This window comes from Bubalus kerabau, chromosome 16 (assembly GCF_029407905.1).
Source record: "Bubalus kerabau isolate K-KA32 ecotype Philippines breed swamp buffalo chromosome 16, PCC_UOA_SB_1v2, whole genome shotgun sequence".
Classification (NCBI taxonomy): Eukaryota; Metazoa; Chordata; class Mammalia; order Artiodactyla; family Bovidae; genus Bubalus; species Bubalus kerabau.
The window spans coordinates 68,484,423-68,501,186 of record NC_073639.1 but is presented as its reverse complement, the minus strand read 5'-3'; the positions used below and the strand labels follow the sequence as shown (position 1 = coordinate 68,501,186).

Sequence of the window (16,764 nt, the reverse complement as noted above, 5' to 3'; positions counted from 1 at the left end):
GCCCTCGAGCGATTTCAAAGCTTTAGGCTCCGCGCCCCGGGAACAAAACGGGGACACGTGAACGCAGCGGGAGGGCGCAGGCGCAAGGTCGCCCGGACGTTAGAGGGTGCGCGCTCCCAGCTGGGAGCCGACTCGCGCACGCGCCCTTCCCCTCGGCCGCGCGCTCCACCTGCGCAGGCGCAAGCCCGCAAGATGGCGGCGGCTGGATCAGGCCGTCTGAGGCGGGCGGCGTCGGCCCTGCTGCTCCGCGCCCCGCGCCTGCCCGCCCGGGAGCTCTCAGCTCCCGCTCGGCTCTATCACAAGAAGGTAAGAGCGGCCGGGGGGTCCGCACCGGGCGGGACGGGGCGGGAGTGCGACGACTACCCAGAGGACTTAGGGGTCCTAGCGGAGGCCCAGCCTAGTGGCCGTCCCGGCTCTGCGCGGCCCTGGAACCCCGACTGCAGCCCAGGGCCCTGGCCGCCCCCAACCCTGGATGGAGGGGCCTTCCTCTCAAGATGCCGCCTCGAATGACTCCCTCGCTGCGCTGGGGCAGCTAACCGCGCCTGAAACAAGGACAGCTCCACTAGCCTAGCGGCAGCTGCCCTCAATCTACAACATCCATCCAGCCTTTAAACCTTCCGACTGCCCGGGAAGCAGGGTCCTGCTCTGTCCGGGCTAGCCGGACACACAGCGGCCGAGTGACCTTGGGCAAGTCACTGACCCGCGCTCGTCAGATGGGGTCTGGGCAGCGCCCCCGTACGCGAGACCATTGCCTGCGGAGTCCTGGGCAGGACGCTTGGCACAGGGAGGCCACTGAGAATTGATGTTACTGTTGCAGGAGCTCAGAGCCTCCGAGTGGACATGGACGTGTAACCAACAGTCGTCACGTTTTTGTGTTTGTTTTGGTTTGGGGGTGGTGGGATGCTGTGAGTTAAGAGGTTGGGTAGTCGGCAGCCACATGAGACGTCTCACTCGGGAACCGGTTAACTAAAAAAAGAATGCGGTAAATCAACCCCGGGGCAGAAAGTCCAGATTGGATATTATCTTACAGATCCTTGGACTTGGAAGTCAAAATCCGTAGTCGGATAGGTCGGGGGAAGGGGACTGGAAGCTCGGAATACTTAACGACTAACTGGGAAACAAACGCAAGGTTTTTAAAGCCTCGCGTGTGCCAGTTTGAATAGATGGCTACTCTGTTCTGGCTTCCACGCGTTTGCGCACAGACCTCACTCCCCGCGGACCCAGGGCTGTGTGTTGACAGTACACGCGGAATGACCTGGCGCGCGCAGCCTTTCCGCCACCAGGGCGCGCTGCGGCACCGCAGATTTCAGGGCCCCGAAATACAGTCATGGTTACTATTTATCAGCGCACACAGATGGCCGTATTCCATAGCCTTGTTAGTCCCTTAACAATCTCCTTGAGGCTTCTGGAAAGTCCTTCCCTTTCTGGACCATACATACGTATAGGTTTTTGAATAGTAATCATTCTATTGAGAATGGATTTTCTTCCGAAATTATAAAAGTGCTGTTTGAGCCCAACTCGGTGACTTGGGTGGTTAGAGGTCAAGTAATTATTTGTGGTTCAAAACCCCACAGAATTAAGACATGATTTTGCTGATTTTTCTCCAGGATCCCCATATCTCTTAAATCCTGCCCAAGTGAAATTTGGTATTAGGTGATGGCCTGCCAGGTCCAGCTTGCTGACTTGAAGGAGCTTGATCAAAGTCGGGGAGATGAACAGCAAAAAAGAGTGACTGTGATTTCTCTTCACCCTCATTTCAGGTTGTTGATCATTATGAAAATCCCCGAAACGTGGGGTCCCTTGACAAGACATCTAAAAATGTTGGGACTGGATTGGTGGGGGCTCCAGCGTGTGGTGATGTCATGAAATTACAGGTACCCCTGGTTTCCATCTTTACTGGTGGTAACGGTGACCCCTTTGCTTGTACAGTGCTCTGTATTTGAAAGAGCATTTACACGTCCAGCATTGCCTCTGGTCCCCATCTTGATTCCTGTGAGGTGGGATAAGTCAGTGTTACAAATGATTCCAGCAGGGGCTGAATCCTAGTCCTCCTGGTTAAACTGTGCTGACCCCTTCTGACAGAATAAACAGATCTCACGTTCATACTCACTGTATCAGTTAGCAATCCCCAGAGGGATAGGAAATGCAATAAATCAAACTCTGCCTGCCCCCATGTTGGAAGCGCCTGGCACTCTGGTACCATAGCTTTCTCCACATCTCCTTCGTCACTGTGGTGGGAAGCTGGCCAGATGGCTTCATGCCTATCTTGGAAAACAGAAACGAGGCAGGAGGGAACGCACTACATGCGGTTTGACGTCAAAGGAAAAAGCACTAACCGGTGGCCTTTACTGCCAACTCTCGAAGTGTTTAAAGATGCACACTGGCCCAGCAGCGGGGAAGCCAGAAGTCAGGCTTGGGAGTGGGAGGAGACTGGGCAGGAGGCATACTTTTTGGCTGATCTTTGCCAGCAAGGCCCATATAATTCTGTATAGTTGTTCCTGCTTGCAGCTTTTCATTGCTGAACTCTCTGAAACAGAGGGGCCTCCGTAATCAATGCCCAAACTTTTAAGTATGGAAAGCAGGACCAAAGCTCTTAGGAGGTGCCCTGTGGGCCTCCCTGAGTGCCAGGTTATGCAGGCAGCGCCAGAAGCCTGCTAACTCCTGCCTCTTTTCTAGATTCAGGTGGATGAAAAGGGGAAGATCGTGGACGCCAGGTTTAAAACATTTGGCTGTGGCTCTGCCATCGCCTCCAGCTCGTTGGCCACCGAATGGGTAAAGGGGAAGACGGTAAGGCTCCTGAAAACTAGAACCTGCCTCTTGGTTAAGGGAAGGGTTTAAACAAACAAACACTATAATTTTTTTCTAAATATTCCAAGGATTTTCTTTTTAATTTTGCTTACCCAGATTTTTATCAAATTCTTCTCCACATTGGGAATTATGGATAATCTTAACTGTTTTTTTAGTTTGGGGTTTTCTGTTGTTGTTGACCATTTTTATTTGTTTGGGGGTTTTGGTGGTATTTTAACTAAATCAAAAAAAGGTCCCCACCTGCCCCTTGAACACAACAGAAGTGGAGAGAAATCTTTGGCTTTCTCCAAGGTCACAGATGTTACCATTTCTTAGAAGTCTAAGTCTGCCCGGGGGTGGGTATACCATGGTTTGTTTTGTTTATTTCTTCCCATCTGGTTTGAGGAAGGATTGCAGGTGGCTTACAAGGATTCATGAGATAACAGACTAGCCTTTCGAAAGTCCCGTCCTCGTTAAAACCTCTCAGTAAAGCCAGACTGTAGGTGCTCGTCCTTGCAGCCCCAACAGCCCGAGTTTAGCAAGCTGAGTCACGGAGGCCTGTGCCAGGCAGCTCTGCAGCCAGGCCGCCTGCCAGGCCACGTGCCACCAGCCCCCTGTGACTCAGGGCCTCGTGGCCAGCAGGCTCCTCAGAGCCAGGAAGCAAAGACCTAGCTTGTGCCGGCCGATCTGTCCGGAACGATCCTCAGGGGAGGAGGGCATGAGGAGACAGGACACCTCAGAAAGTGGGGAGAGGGCCTTTCTCTGACCTTGAGAACCTCCCATCTGAGTTTGCAGGAACAGAACTTGAAGCTTAATTCAGTAGAGTTAGCGGACTTGGGAGACTGGGGGACAGGCTGGGAAAATGCTTTCCTTAAGGCAGCAGGTCCTCTTCCACAGAGGCCTGCCTCCTGCTCTGCCCTCGGCTTGAGACAAACTCCAGGCATCCTTTCAGTCCACCTGGAGGTGAAAAGTCCTCCTACAGGCAGGGGATGAGCCCCAAGGTCTCCCCCCAGGAGCTGTCTATGCTGCTGGCCCTGGCCCCGCCCACCTCCCTGACACCATCCAGCTCATAGAATCGATGGACATCAGAGAAGCTCATAGTCACACAACCAACGCAGGAAATCACTGCCTTTCAGCAAACAGGCTCGAGGGGACTTCCTGGTGGTCAAGCGGTCAAGACTCGGTGCTTCCACTATAGAGAACGCAGGTTCAATCCCTGGTTGGGAACTATGCTCCCTCGTGCCATTTGGCCAAGAAAAAAAAAAGGCTGGAGTTTCTGGCCTCAAGCAGATCCCTCTGAGACTCCCCAGGCTCTGCTACTGGCTGAGACAGTGTCTCTGCAGGCTGGGCTCCCCCAGCTCAGCAATGTTTGCTCTTCGGACCCACCAGACAGAGCATCACTAAAACTGCCCATCTGTCCTGTCTGCCTCAGGTGGAGGAAGCCTTGACCATCAAAAACACAGACATCGCCAAGGAGCTGTGCCTCCCGCCTGTGAAACTGCACTGCTCCAGTATGTGTCGCCTCCAGCATGCCAACAGGCTTGGACTGGGGGTGGGGGTGGTATTGGGGGTTTTCCGTAATGGTATCCACGTGCATTTGGACAGGGGAATGGTGAGTCCTTTGGGGTCGTGGAATCCACCTTTATAACCTCTGAGGGTTAGAGCTCGGGTTGTCTTCACAGCCTCCAGAAGGTCGGGGCCCCAGGCGGGTGCTGTGGGTTGGGCATCACGCTGAGCTGGTCGCAACCTCACTTCTGACCTTTCAGAATATCCTCCAGTCATGTCATCACCTCCCCCTCACAGAGCAGCAAATGAGGGCTCAGGTTCAAGCCGCCCAGCCTCACAGCTCCTCAGGGAAGGGCCAGAGTCTAAAGCCCAGACTTTGATTCCGAATCTGTGCTGTTCCCACCCCACCGTGGTGAAGTTGGCACCAGTGAAGGAGAAAATGCGGCTTCCACCATAATCCCGTCTGCCGTGCGTTTTATCGCTTCCTTTCCAGAGGCCGTTACTCTCAGGGTCTGCATCTGTGTATATGGGATGACTCAGCCCAGCTGTGCAGTAGCCCCCTCTTCACTGTCCTGAGAGAAAGCCCAGATGCCGAAGGCTTTTACTTGGCTTTCCCATTCAGTCTAAAGCCTTAAAAATCTCACCCTTCTAGTGGAAGGAGGGAATGAGACACAGTAGCCTTAACTAAGTGATGGAGGTTTACTGACCAAATTAGTTAAAAATCAGCAGAGAGCCAGGCCTCCTGCCAGGGCAGGACTCACAGGGCAAGACGTGCGTGCCGGGGCCGGGACGGAGGTCTGCTGAGACCCGAGTTCTTTCCACTTGAGCTGGAGTCTCAAATACCCAAGAATAAAGGCCGTAGCTTGTAAACATTTTCATGTGGTTGCAGAGAAACCCCTGCCTTTTCATCAGGCCTTCATGGGCGCTGGAACTTGAGCCAGCGCTCTCAGCCGTCACTCCAGCTCTCTCAATGTTTGTTTCCCCCAAAGCCTCCCTTTTAATACCGACTCCAAAATAAAAGCTGCTGAACTTGGGATCACTAGAGTGAGCTGGCAAATGCCATCCCACCCCTAGACTGATGCGACCCAAGTTATGCCAGCCACAATCACCGACATCCACCGTGCTTTCCCAACTTCCATGTGAGCAGCTGAGAACTAACATCTGTTGTGTCGTTCCCCACCCACCCCTCCCCCAGTGCTCCAGACACTTTACGTATACAGCCCTCACCCTATCCCGGCGAGAGGCTGAGTAACGTAGAATCCCAGGTTTGTGCCCCCAGTCTGTCCCCAGAGCCGCCCCGAGGGAGTGGCTCAGGAAATGGCAGCTTGCTCCTGACCCTGCACCCTGGCGAGGTGACTGTCAAGCCCGTCCCAGCACCACTGTCTCGGCTCTTAAATATGTAGAAACTTACAGGCTGTGTTTTGTTCCGTTACCTGCAGTGCTGGCTGAAGACGCCATCAAGGCCGCCCTGGCTGATTACAAACTGAAACAAGAACCCAAAACAGGAGAGGCCGAGAAGAAGTGAGTCCCTGGTGATGGATGCCTCAAAGGGCCCACAGGCTGCCAGCACTCCCAGCCACGCAGTCACATGGGTGTTCAGAAGCCCTCGCACTACAATAAAAGCGCTCTGAGATTGCACAACCTTTGCTGCTCACGTTGCGAGTCTAACTCAAGCAAAATACACAGCCTAGTTGTTCTGAACCCTGGGGTTTCCTGCAGCTCACTTTCATCGCCTTAACCTCGTGTGTGTCTATACCTCGCGTGTGTCTATTTCGATTTGTGTGTATGACCCCAAAACTGAAATCAGTAGCGAAGTCTCAGGTTTGGGTAGTCGTGAAGTGCACAATATCTAATTCTACCTGAATCTTTTGGGGGAAGATTACCAGTAGAAAGCCTTGGTAAGATTATTTGGTAGGACCAAATAACGTACAAGTATTGTACATAAAACAGATTTTGCATCTATATAATAAAGGAATGTTGTAAGACAGTGTCTCTCTGGTAAGCCTTGTCGCTGGGGCCCCTCCCTCCCTTCACAGGACTGCCTTCAGCCCCACGGGGTTCGTTCGCAGATGCTGGATGGGGTGACGACCGAGGCTCCTCTCCAAGCAAGCTGGGTGGCAAAGACCACGCATGGCGGTCTTCACAAAGCCAATGTCCGTAATGCCTTCTGAAACAAGGGGGAGGAGAAAGGACATGGCCATCACTCTTCATTGTTCTTTACAAAACAACAGGTTGACAACTCAAAGTGACTCCAAGAGATTCTTTTGTAACTTCCCTGGTTTCTGAAATCTGAGAAACTCTGGCTTGGACTCTACCCTAAAGCTATGGACCGAAAACAGATAGAGGCCTGAGGAATGAGCTTTAAATATCAGTTTCTAGGCCCAGGTTCTGCTCCAGGTCTGGCCAGGCAGTTCCAATATCTGACTTTTTTTTTTAACTTTGTATTTAATGGAGTATAGCCAATTAACTGGAGAAGGCAATGGCATCCCACTCCAGTACTCCTGCCTGGAAAATCCCATGGATGGCGGAGCCTGGTAGGCTGCAGTCCATGGGGTCGCTAAGAGTTGGACACCACTGAGCAACTTCCCTTTCACTTTTCACTTCATTTATTGGAGAAGGAAATGGCAACCCACTCCAGTACTCTTGCCTGGAGAATCCCAGGGTCGGGGGAGCCTGGTGGGCTTCCATCTATGGGGTTGCATAGAGTCAGACACGACTGAAACGACTTAGCAGCTTAGCAGCAGCCAATTAACAATGTGATAGCTTCAGGTGGACAGCAGAGGCCCTCAGCCATATAAATATATGTATCCATTCTCCCCCACGCCCCTCTCCTGTCCAGGTTGCCACACAACGTTGAGCAGAGTTCCCTGTGCTGTACAGCAGGCCCTCATTGGTTATCCAATTTAATGTGTACATGTGTACATGTCCATCCCAAACTCCTTACTTGTCCCTTTCCCCATCCTTCCCCCTACCAGCAGCCATAAGTTTGTTCCAATACCTGACTCTTGAGAATCTCATGGGTGGTTTTGTGTGGAGGCAATGAACCAAGCCATCAGGAAGAAACCTCTTCAGTCCACACTGCACAGCTGTGATACTTAAGTAGTTCATTCTGAACAGTCTGTATGTGTACAGTGATCTAAAGTTTTAAAACATCCACCTCTGACTCGGGGACAAATAACAGGCACCTCATCTCTGCCTATCCCATCTGCCCCCAGGGTAGACAGGCGGTGGGTGGGGGGTCATGCAGAGATGCCCTCGGTCACACAGCAGCTCAAAGCCCCACTAAAGGAGAAAAAATGGTCTAGTGAAAACATGACCTCAAAATGCCAGCTAAGACTCAGATCTCCAACTTCAAAAGTAAGATGTCCTGACGTTCAGGCATAGGCTGACTCTTCTCTTAAATATACCTCCTTTGTTTAAAAAAAAAAAATGAAATGAAACTCCTCTGGGTTCTGGGGAAGGGCATGGAACTTCAAAGGCCCTTCCCCCGCACCCGGTGGGGAAGGCCACAGAGCAAGGCCTTCATCAGAACCTCAAATTAGAGCAGCCGGGTGGAACCATGTCACGTTGTCCCATGTGGCATGTTCTATGGTTTAATTCACGGTCCCTCTAGACTGCACTTGTCTCTTCATTATATGTGGCCACCCTGCAATTCCCCACCACTGTTGTTTGTGACTTTTTTAAAACGAGACATTTTTGTCCCAGTTACACCCTTTGAGAGCCGAGCCTAAATTCTACACATCAGAAGCTGTTCGTAAACAGCCACGGCGATAGCCCAAACCTCAAAATATGTGGTCATGTAGCTGAAAGAAGAACATTTGGGTTGAACTTCCATGAGAAACTGTCCTTGGCCCAGACACAGCTAGTCTGAACCACAAGGGGGCACCATGTCCCCGTGGGTGAACTCAAGTCTAGAGATCTTGACATCCCAAGAATCTTCGCGTCTCCACGTAAACTCTTCCACAGGAGATCCCAACGTGTAAGTGACAAGCTCCGTGTACTCCTGCGTCGGGCCAGGCCCTCACATTTGTAATCCTTCCATCCTCAGGACAGCCCTCTGGGGCGGACATTGTTTCAAACAAGCAAACTGGCCAGGGAGGTCAGCTACTCCCAGGCCACAAGGTGGGGCGTGGGCTGGGCGACCTCAGAGGCCGTGATTCTCCTGCCCTGCTTGCTCCCCGCAGAACTCGACACCACCAGAGGCTCCCCTATGCCTTGAGCATCAGCAGGAGGTGACCCCCAACACAAAGTGAGCCCTAATCCATTCATTTGGCCAACTTGCCGCCAAGCACTGTGCCTGGCCCCAGCCGTGCCTCAGTCATCCGGGAGCCCAATTTAACCCCAACATCTGATTAAATCTGATGCTTTGCGGGTAGGGCCTGGGCACAGACGTTTTCCCAAAGCTCCCTGGGAGTTTCGCAGAATGCAGCCCTGAGAGAGAACCACTGTGGAGTGCTCTGCACTTTGCCAAGCAGTTTGCTGAAATCATTTCCGTGGAGGCTGACGCTCCTATGAGAAGGGGTCCCTTTCCAACTTTCTCTCTGCCCCTCCCACCTCATGCATCTGCCTTGGTCTGGGACTCTATCATCTCTCTCCTGGCCTCCCCACAGGCCTCCCTGCCTCCAGCCTCACTGCTGGAATCCAGTCCCCACTCTGACCCTGTCCCTCCTCTTGAAACCTGTCCCTGGCTCCCTATCGCCCTTCAAACACATCCAAACTTCCTACTACACCAATCCATCTCTTTGCTCCGGGCCCACCAAACCTTCCTTTCAGCCCTGTGCTGCTCCCCCGACTAGGAAGGCCCCAGCCAGGCACCCTCCCTTAACTTCCACTCAGCCTGGGAGCCTCATCTCAGACACTGCCTCCGCAGGGAAGCCGATCCCAACTCCCCCAGGCTGAGCTAGGCACCATTGCTGCTCCCAGAGCGCCTGCCCTTCCCTCATCCTTCCCTGATCCTTCCCTGGTCCCATGCATATTACGGATGGTTTTTGTACTCTGCTCTTGCCTTGTCTTTCTGTATCATTACTCAGAAACTTGAGTCTTTTTTAAAGAATTTTTTTCATATTTAAATAGGTAATATACTTTTTTTTTAAATTCAGGACTTTCCTGTGAATCCAATGGTTAAGAATCCGCCTGCTAAAGCAGGGGACATCTGTTCAATCCCCCGTCTGGGAAAATCCTACATGCCGTGGGGCAACCAAGCCCGAGCTCTAGAGCCCATGAGCCACACAACTACTGAGCCTGAGCACTCCAGAGCCTGTGCTCCGCACCAAGAGGAGCCACTGCGATGAGAAGCCCTACACCACGGCTGGAGAGCGGCCCAGCTCCCTGCAGCTGGAGAGCGGCCAGCGCAGCAGAGAAGAAACAAATAAAAATGTAAAAAATAATAATAATAAATATAATTAATTCAAACAGCCTGAAAAGGAACAGAACAATATATAAGCTTCCTTACCACCCCTACGAATTCCCCAGTCTCCCTCCTCATAGACAATCTCTGGTATTTGTTTCTTAGCTGTCTTTCCAGAAATTTCCAAAGCATATCCACATAAACATGTGGATATGCTACCACATGTTTATGTGGTATACTACACATACTTCTGTATCTTTCTATTTTCCTCTTAACCATATTTCTCCATTTCAATTCCTGTAGACTGACCTCATTAACAGCTACCCAGCATTCCGTGTAGGACAGTTCATAATTTAGCCTTCTATTGATGACAGTAATATCAATTTATGGCTTTCCCGAAAGTGAAAGAGGAGAGTGAAAAGGTTGGCTTAAAGCTCAACATTGAGAAAACCAAGATCATGGCATCTGGTCCCATCACTTCATGGGAAATAGATGGGGAAACAGTGGAAACAGTGTCAGACTTTATTTTTGGGGGCTCCAAAATCACTGCAGATGGTGACTGCAGCCATGAAATTAAAAGACGCTTACTCCTTGGAAGGAAAGTTATGACCAACCTAGATAGCATATTAAAAAGCAGAGACATTATTTTGCCAACAAAGGTCCATCTAGTCAAGGCTATGGTTTTTCCAGTGGTCATGTATGGATGTGAGAGTTGGACTATAAAGAAAGCTGAGCACTGAAGGATTGATGCTTTTGAACTGTGGTGCTGGAGAAGACTCTTGAGAGTCCCTTGGACTGCAAGGAGAGCGAACCAGTCCATTCTGAAGGAGATCAGTCCTGGGTGTTCATTGGAAGGACTGATGCTGAAGCTGAAACTCCAATACTTTGGCCACCTCATGCGAAGAGCTGACTCATTTGAAAAGACCCTGATGCTGGGAAAGATTTAGGGCAGGAGGAGAAGGGGACGACAAAGGGTGAGATGGTTGGATGGCATCACCGACTGGATGGACATAAGTTTGTGTAGACTCCGGCAGTTGGTGATGGACAGGGAGGCCTGGCGTGCTGCGGTTCATGGGGTCGCAAAGAGTCAGACACGACTAAGAGACTAAACTGAACTGGTGGCTTAGTGGTAAAGAATCCCCCTGCCAATGCGGGAGATGCAGGAGATGGAAGTTCAATCCTTGTGTCGGGAAGATCCCCTGGAGAAGAAAATGGCAACCCGCTCCAGTAGAAATCCCATGGACAGAGGAGCCTGGCGGGCTACGGGCCATGGGGTTGCAAAGAGTCTAACACAACTTAGCAACCAAACAACAAATGTCAATCATGGGACCCAGCCTCTGGCCCAGCTCTTGTCTTACTAGGGGCTTCATGAACGCTTATTTAGTGAACGGATAGAGAGAGGAAGGGTGTGTGAGTGGATGGACGGGTAGATGGAAGGGATGGGTGGAGGGTGTGTGAGTGGATAGATAGATGGGTGGATGGATGAAGGACAGATGGAGAAACAGAGGCTCAGAAAGCTGAAATGACTTTCCTCAGATAGCACAGTGAGGAAGTGGTAGGTTAGAGCTCCAGCTGTGGTCCTCTGCCCACCTCCCACCCCCTTCAAAGCACCACACCATGGCTATGACCACATCTATAGTCTAACCTTTCCTAGATGTTGTTCCTGGATTCCAGCCACTTGGGACCACATCAAAATGCACTTTTACAACTTCCCATTAAGCACTGTCCTGCCAAAACTGGCTATCTGTATCATGGAGTCTTCTTAAAAAGCCAAGCAATGAGAGGTGATCAAGGCCCCTTGAACTTGAGACAAGAAGAGAGCAGACTCTGTGTCCATCTTCGTGATGGGACAGAAGATTTCCGGGTCCCACTGAATCTTGGCAGAGTTAGGGGGACCCTGCGGATGAGATCCAGCCCCAACCAGAAGATGGATGTGAGTACCTCTCTCATTGGTGGATTTGTGGCCTGTCTGCTTGCTTCCTCCATCCCTCAAGATGACATCAGCTAAGCCCTCAAGGAGGGCTCCCCAGAGAAGACCTTCTCCACCCAGGGAGCAGCAGCAGGACAGAGCAGGGTAAGCTCAGAGCCTTGGAGTCAGAAACAGTGGGTTCAAATGCTGCCTAGCCCTGTGTGACCCTGAACAAGAGACCTCAACCATCCCAAGTCTCCATTCATTCATCTGCAAAATGGGATGACAGTGTGAACTACCTGGTCTGGTTGACGTGACCATTAAATGAGATGAAGCATGTGAAGCGCGTGGCATATAATGCTCATTGTTGTTACGGTCGCACAGCTCTTTAGCCCCAGAGACACACCCGGCACAGTTAGTGGGTGTTTTATATAGATGAGCTCATTTACTCTGTGCAGAAATCTTAAAATTCTATGATCATCCCATTTTACAGATGAAGAAACTAGAAGGTAACGGCATGTGTCCAAGGTCACATAGCCAGGACGTGGCCGCAGCGGGGCTCCAGCCCGAGATCTCAGCCCATGACTGGCCTATTCTCTCTTACAGCCGTTATTATTCCTGTTAACATCGGTCTCATTACCATGACTCGTAGCAACGGTTACTATTACGACCATTGTTACTATCACTGCTGTTATTACAATTTTTAAATACTATAAGGAATTCCCTGCGATTCAGTGGTTAGGACTCAGCACTTTCACTGCCGGGGCCCAGGTTTGATCCCTGGTCAGGGTATTATGATCCCGCAAGCCATGGCAAAAAAACTAGAGTGACATGAAATAAAAATTAATAAAGTAAAATAAAATACTATAGCTTCAGGCTTCCAACCTACGGTCCTTGGGATGAGCCCTCACAGCACGGCCTCCAAAGTGGCACAAGTTGTAGTCTGCCTGCCCCTGTGCAGGGAACACACAGACGTGACTTCTGTCCCACGTGGCTTGACAGGCAAGCTCACGCCACTGTACTTGGTCAGCCACAGAGCACAGCTACTCCCAAGGCCCGGCCTCAAATACCACCAGCACCCTCCCTGCCCAGCTATCTTTAGAAATGTCCTGTTGGGCACTCCAGCCTGTGGCCTCACCTCGGAGAAGCCCACATCCCAGAATAACTCCTGGAGGCCCCCCGGGTGAGGACAACGCTTGATGCCCTGGAGCTGCTGGTGCAAAAGAGGTCCCAGGGGCCTACATCCCCCCACCCCACCGCTGGGGCCTCAGGCTGCTGGAGCAGAGGAAGCCCCAGTGGGGAAGTCAGGCTGGACCCCCTCCCCACTAAACATCTCTCCACCATGCACAGCCCCTTTGAGCAGGACCACAGGATATGAGGGACTAACCTTGGATGGGGATCTGGGGATTTGGGTTCTAATCCCAGCTCTGTCATGATCTCTCTATGTGACCTTAAGCAGGTACTTAACCTCTCTGAACTTTGATTTCCCTTCCTGAAAAATCAGCAGAATACTAGCTCCTAAGTGATAGATTTGTTGTAAGGATTAAAAGAATAATCACAAGTGGAAAAAAAAAAAAAAGCACATTACCAAGCACTCAATGAATGTTAGCCATCATCATCACCCCCATCAACACCACCATCATCATCCCCATCACTATTATCATCACCCCCATCATCAACACCATCACCCGCATCATCACCATCATCATCACCATTACCACCATCCCCATCATAATCTCATCATCACCATCATCATCCCATCATCCCCATCATCATCCCATCAACCCCAACATCACCATCACCATCATCCCCATCATTATGAAAGGTTATTGCTGAATCACGCAAAGACGCTGGGATTCTTGGGCCTCCAGAGAAGAATTCAATCCACGGCCAGAGACGAGGCTTGATCGCTCAAAGCTTTTGTGTAATAAAGTTTTATTAAAGTATAAAGGAGATAGAGAAAGTTTCTGACATAGACATCAGAAGGAGGTAGAACAAGTACCCCCTTGCTAGTGTTAGCAATGGAGTTATATACTCTCCAATGAATCCAAAGAATATCTGGAGGTTGTAAAGATCTCACCAGACCTACTGCCATAATTTACATTTTAAGATAACAGGATTAGCTAGAAGGCTTAGTCCAGAGAATGCTCAAAGAATGCTCAAACTACCGCACAATTGCACTCATCTCACACGCTAGTAAAGTAATGCTCAAAATTCTCCAAGCCAGGCTTCAGCAATACGTGAACTGTGAACTTCCAGATGTTCAAGCTGGTTTTAGAAAAGGCAGAGGAACCAGAGATCAAATTGCCAACATCCGCTGGATCATCAAAAAAGCAAGACAGCTCCAGAAAAACATCTATTTCTGCTTTATTGACTATGCCAAAGCCTTTGACTGTGTGGATCACAATAAACTGTGGAAAATTCTGAAAGAGATGGGAATACCGGACCACCTGACCTGCCTCTTGAGAAACCTGTATACAGGTCAGGAAGCAACAGTTAGAACTGGACATGGAACAACATACTGGTTCCAAATAGGAACAGGAGTACGTCAAGGCTGTATATTGTCACCCTACTTATTTAACTTCTATGCAGAGTACATCAGGAGAAACGCTGGACTGGAAGAAGCACAAGCTGGAATCAAGATTGCCAGGAGAAATATCAATAACCTCAGATATGCAGATGACACCACCCTTATGGCAGAAAGTGAAGAGGAACTCAAAACCCTCTTGATGAAAGTGAAAGTGGCGAGTGAAAAAGTTGGCTTAAAGCTCAACATTCAGAAAACCAAGATCATGGCATCTGGTCCCACCACTTCATGGGAAATAGATGGGGAAACAGTGGAAACACTGTCAGACTTTATTTTTCGGGGCTCCAAAATCACTGCAGATGGTGACTGCAGCCATGAAATTAAAAGATGCTTACTCCTTGGAAGGAAAGTTATGACCAACCTAGATAGCATATTGAAAAGCAGAGACATCACTTTGCCAACAAAGGTCCATCTAGTCAAGGTTATGGTTTTTCCAGTGGTCATATATGGATGTGAGAGTTGGACTGTGAAGAAAACTGAGCACCGAAGAATTGATGCTTTTGAACTGTGGTGTTGGAGAAGACTCTTGAGAGTCCCTTGGACTGCAAGGAGATCCAACCAGTCCATTCTGAAGGAGATCAGCCCTAGGATTTCTTTGGAAGGAATGATGCTAAAGCTGAAACTCCAGTACTTTGGCCACCTCATGTGAAGAGTTGACTCATTGGAAAAGACTCTCATGCTGGGAGGGATTGGGGGCAGGAGGAGAAGGGGACGACAGAGGATGAGATGGCTGGATGGCATCACCGACTCGATGGACATGGGTCTGAGTGAACTCCGGGAGTTGGTGATGGACAGGGAGGCCTGGCCTGCTGCAATTCATGGGGTCGCAAAGAGTTGGACACAACTGAGCGACTGAACTGAACTGACTTAGTCCAGAGACTGCCTTCAGGCAGGATACATTATTGTTACATTATCCTTGTAAAGACCAGACCTACTCCCATAATTTACATTTTAAGATAACAGGATTAGCCACAAGATTTAATCCAGAGACTGTCCTCAGGCAGGATATATAATCCTAAGGAATGCAGAGGGGAAAAAAAGTTTGTCCTTTTTTCCTCCTTGAGAATTCCAGACCCCTCTCTCCTTGGGGACCCCTAGACTTCTTATCAACCTACCTAGGAAATGACTCTCTCAATCACCATCCCCATCATCCCTGTCATCACCATCATCATCCCCATCAACCCCATCATCATCACCTTCCATCATCATCACCATAATCATCCTCTATACTATCACAGTTATTCTTGTCATTATCATCACCACAGTCACCACCATCATTAGCAACATCGTCACCACCATTAGCAGTAGTGACAGATGCCACCATCATGGTCACTGCCACCATTATTGTTACCATGATCATTGCTATGGACTATACTGTGTCCCCTCTCCCAAAACGCATATGTTGAAGCCCTAACCTCACTGTGACTATATTTGAAGATAGGGTCTTTCAGAGGTAATTAAGGTTAAAAAAGGTCATAAGGGTACAGAGGTCTCCTCACTCATGCTCAGAGGATAGGCCATGTGAGGACAAAAGAAAAGTGAAAGTGAAGTCGCTCAGTCGTGTCCAACTCTTTGCGACCCCGTGGACTGTAGCCTGCCAGGCTCCTCCGTCCATGGGATTCTCCAGGCAAGAGTACTGGAGTGGGGTGCCATTTCCTTCTCCAGAGAATCTTTCCAACCCAGGGATTAAACTCGGGTCTCCCACATTGCAGGCAGACGCTTTACCATCTAAGCCACCAGAGAAGTCCTGTGTGAGGACAAAGTAACCATCTAATAGCCAGAAAGCTCCCACAGAAATTGAGCCCTATTGGAAATTTGATCTTGGACCTTCCAGCCTCTAGAACTGTGAGAAAAGAAATTTCTATTGTTTAAGCCACGACATCTGTGGTATCTTGTTATGGCAGCCTGAGCAGACTGCCACATCAACCATCATCATCACTGCCATCATCAGTATCAACGTTTTCACCATCATGGACATCACACCATCATTACCATTGTCATCATCAGCAGTATCAACATTACCACCGTCTTCAATACCTTCATCATCACTGTCATCATCAGTACCAACATTATCATCATCATTATCATTGTCATTATCAGTATCAACATTATCACCATCACCAACATTATACCATCATCATTAGTATCAACATTATCACCATCATCAATATAATTATGATTGGTGTCATCATCATCAGTATGAACATTACCACCACCACCAACAGCCTCATTTCATTGTCATCACCAGTATCAACATTATCACCATCAGCAGCAGCATCAGTGTTATCATCAGTACCAACATTATTATCATCATTATCATTGTCATCACCAGTATCAACATTATCACCATCAGCATCATCATCAGTGTTATCATCAGTATCAACATTACCACCACCAACAGCATCATTATCATTGTCATCACCAGTATCAACATTATCACAATCAGCATCACACCATCAGCATCAGTGTCATCATCAGTATCAACGTTACCACCATCATCAGTACCATCATTATAACTGTCATCGGTATCAACATTATCACCTTCATCATCAACTTTATAACCATCATCATCACCACCTTCAGTATGCTAGGTCAGATTCCCCAGAGAGTTGACCCTCAGGTGGAGTT

The 16,764-nt window shown here is 49.6% G+C and overlaps 1 protein-coding gene across 1 annotated transcript; it reads left to right on the top strand.

Moving 5' to 3' along the window:
• Window positions 1-104: 104 nt before the first annotated feature.
• Window positions 105-6,282, top strand: ISCU (iron-sulfur cluster assembly enzyme). Its single transcript, XM_055550736.1, has 5 exons — window positions 105-306; window positions 1,761-1,874; window positions 2,677-2,787; window positions 4,220-4,298; window positions 5,733-6,282. The coding sequence occupies exons 1-5, from the start codon at window positions 193-195 to the stop codon at window positions 5,816-5,818; spliced, it is 504 nt and encodes a 167-aa protein (XP_055406711.1). The 5' UTR covers window positions 105-192; the 3' UTR covers window positions 5,819-6,282.
• The last annotated feature ends 10,482 nt before the right edge of the window (window positions 6,283-16,764 follow it).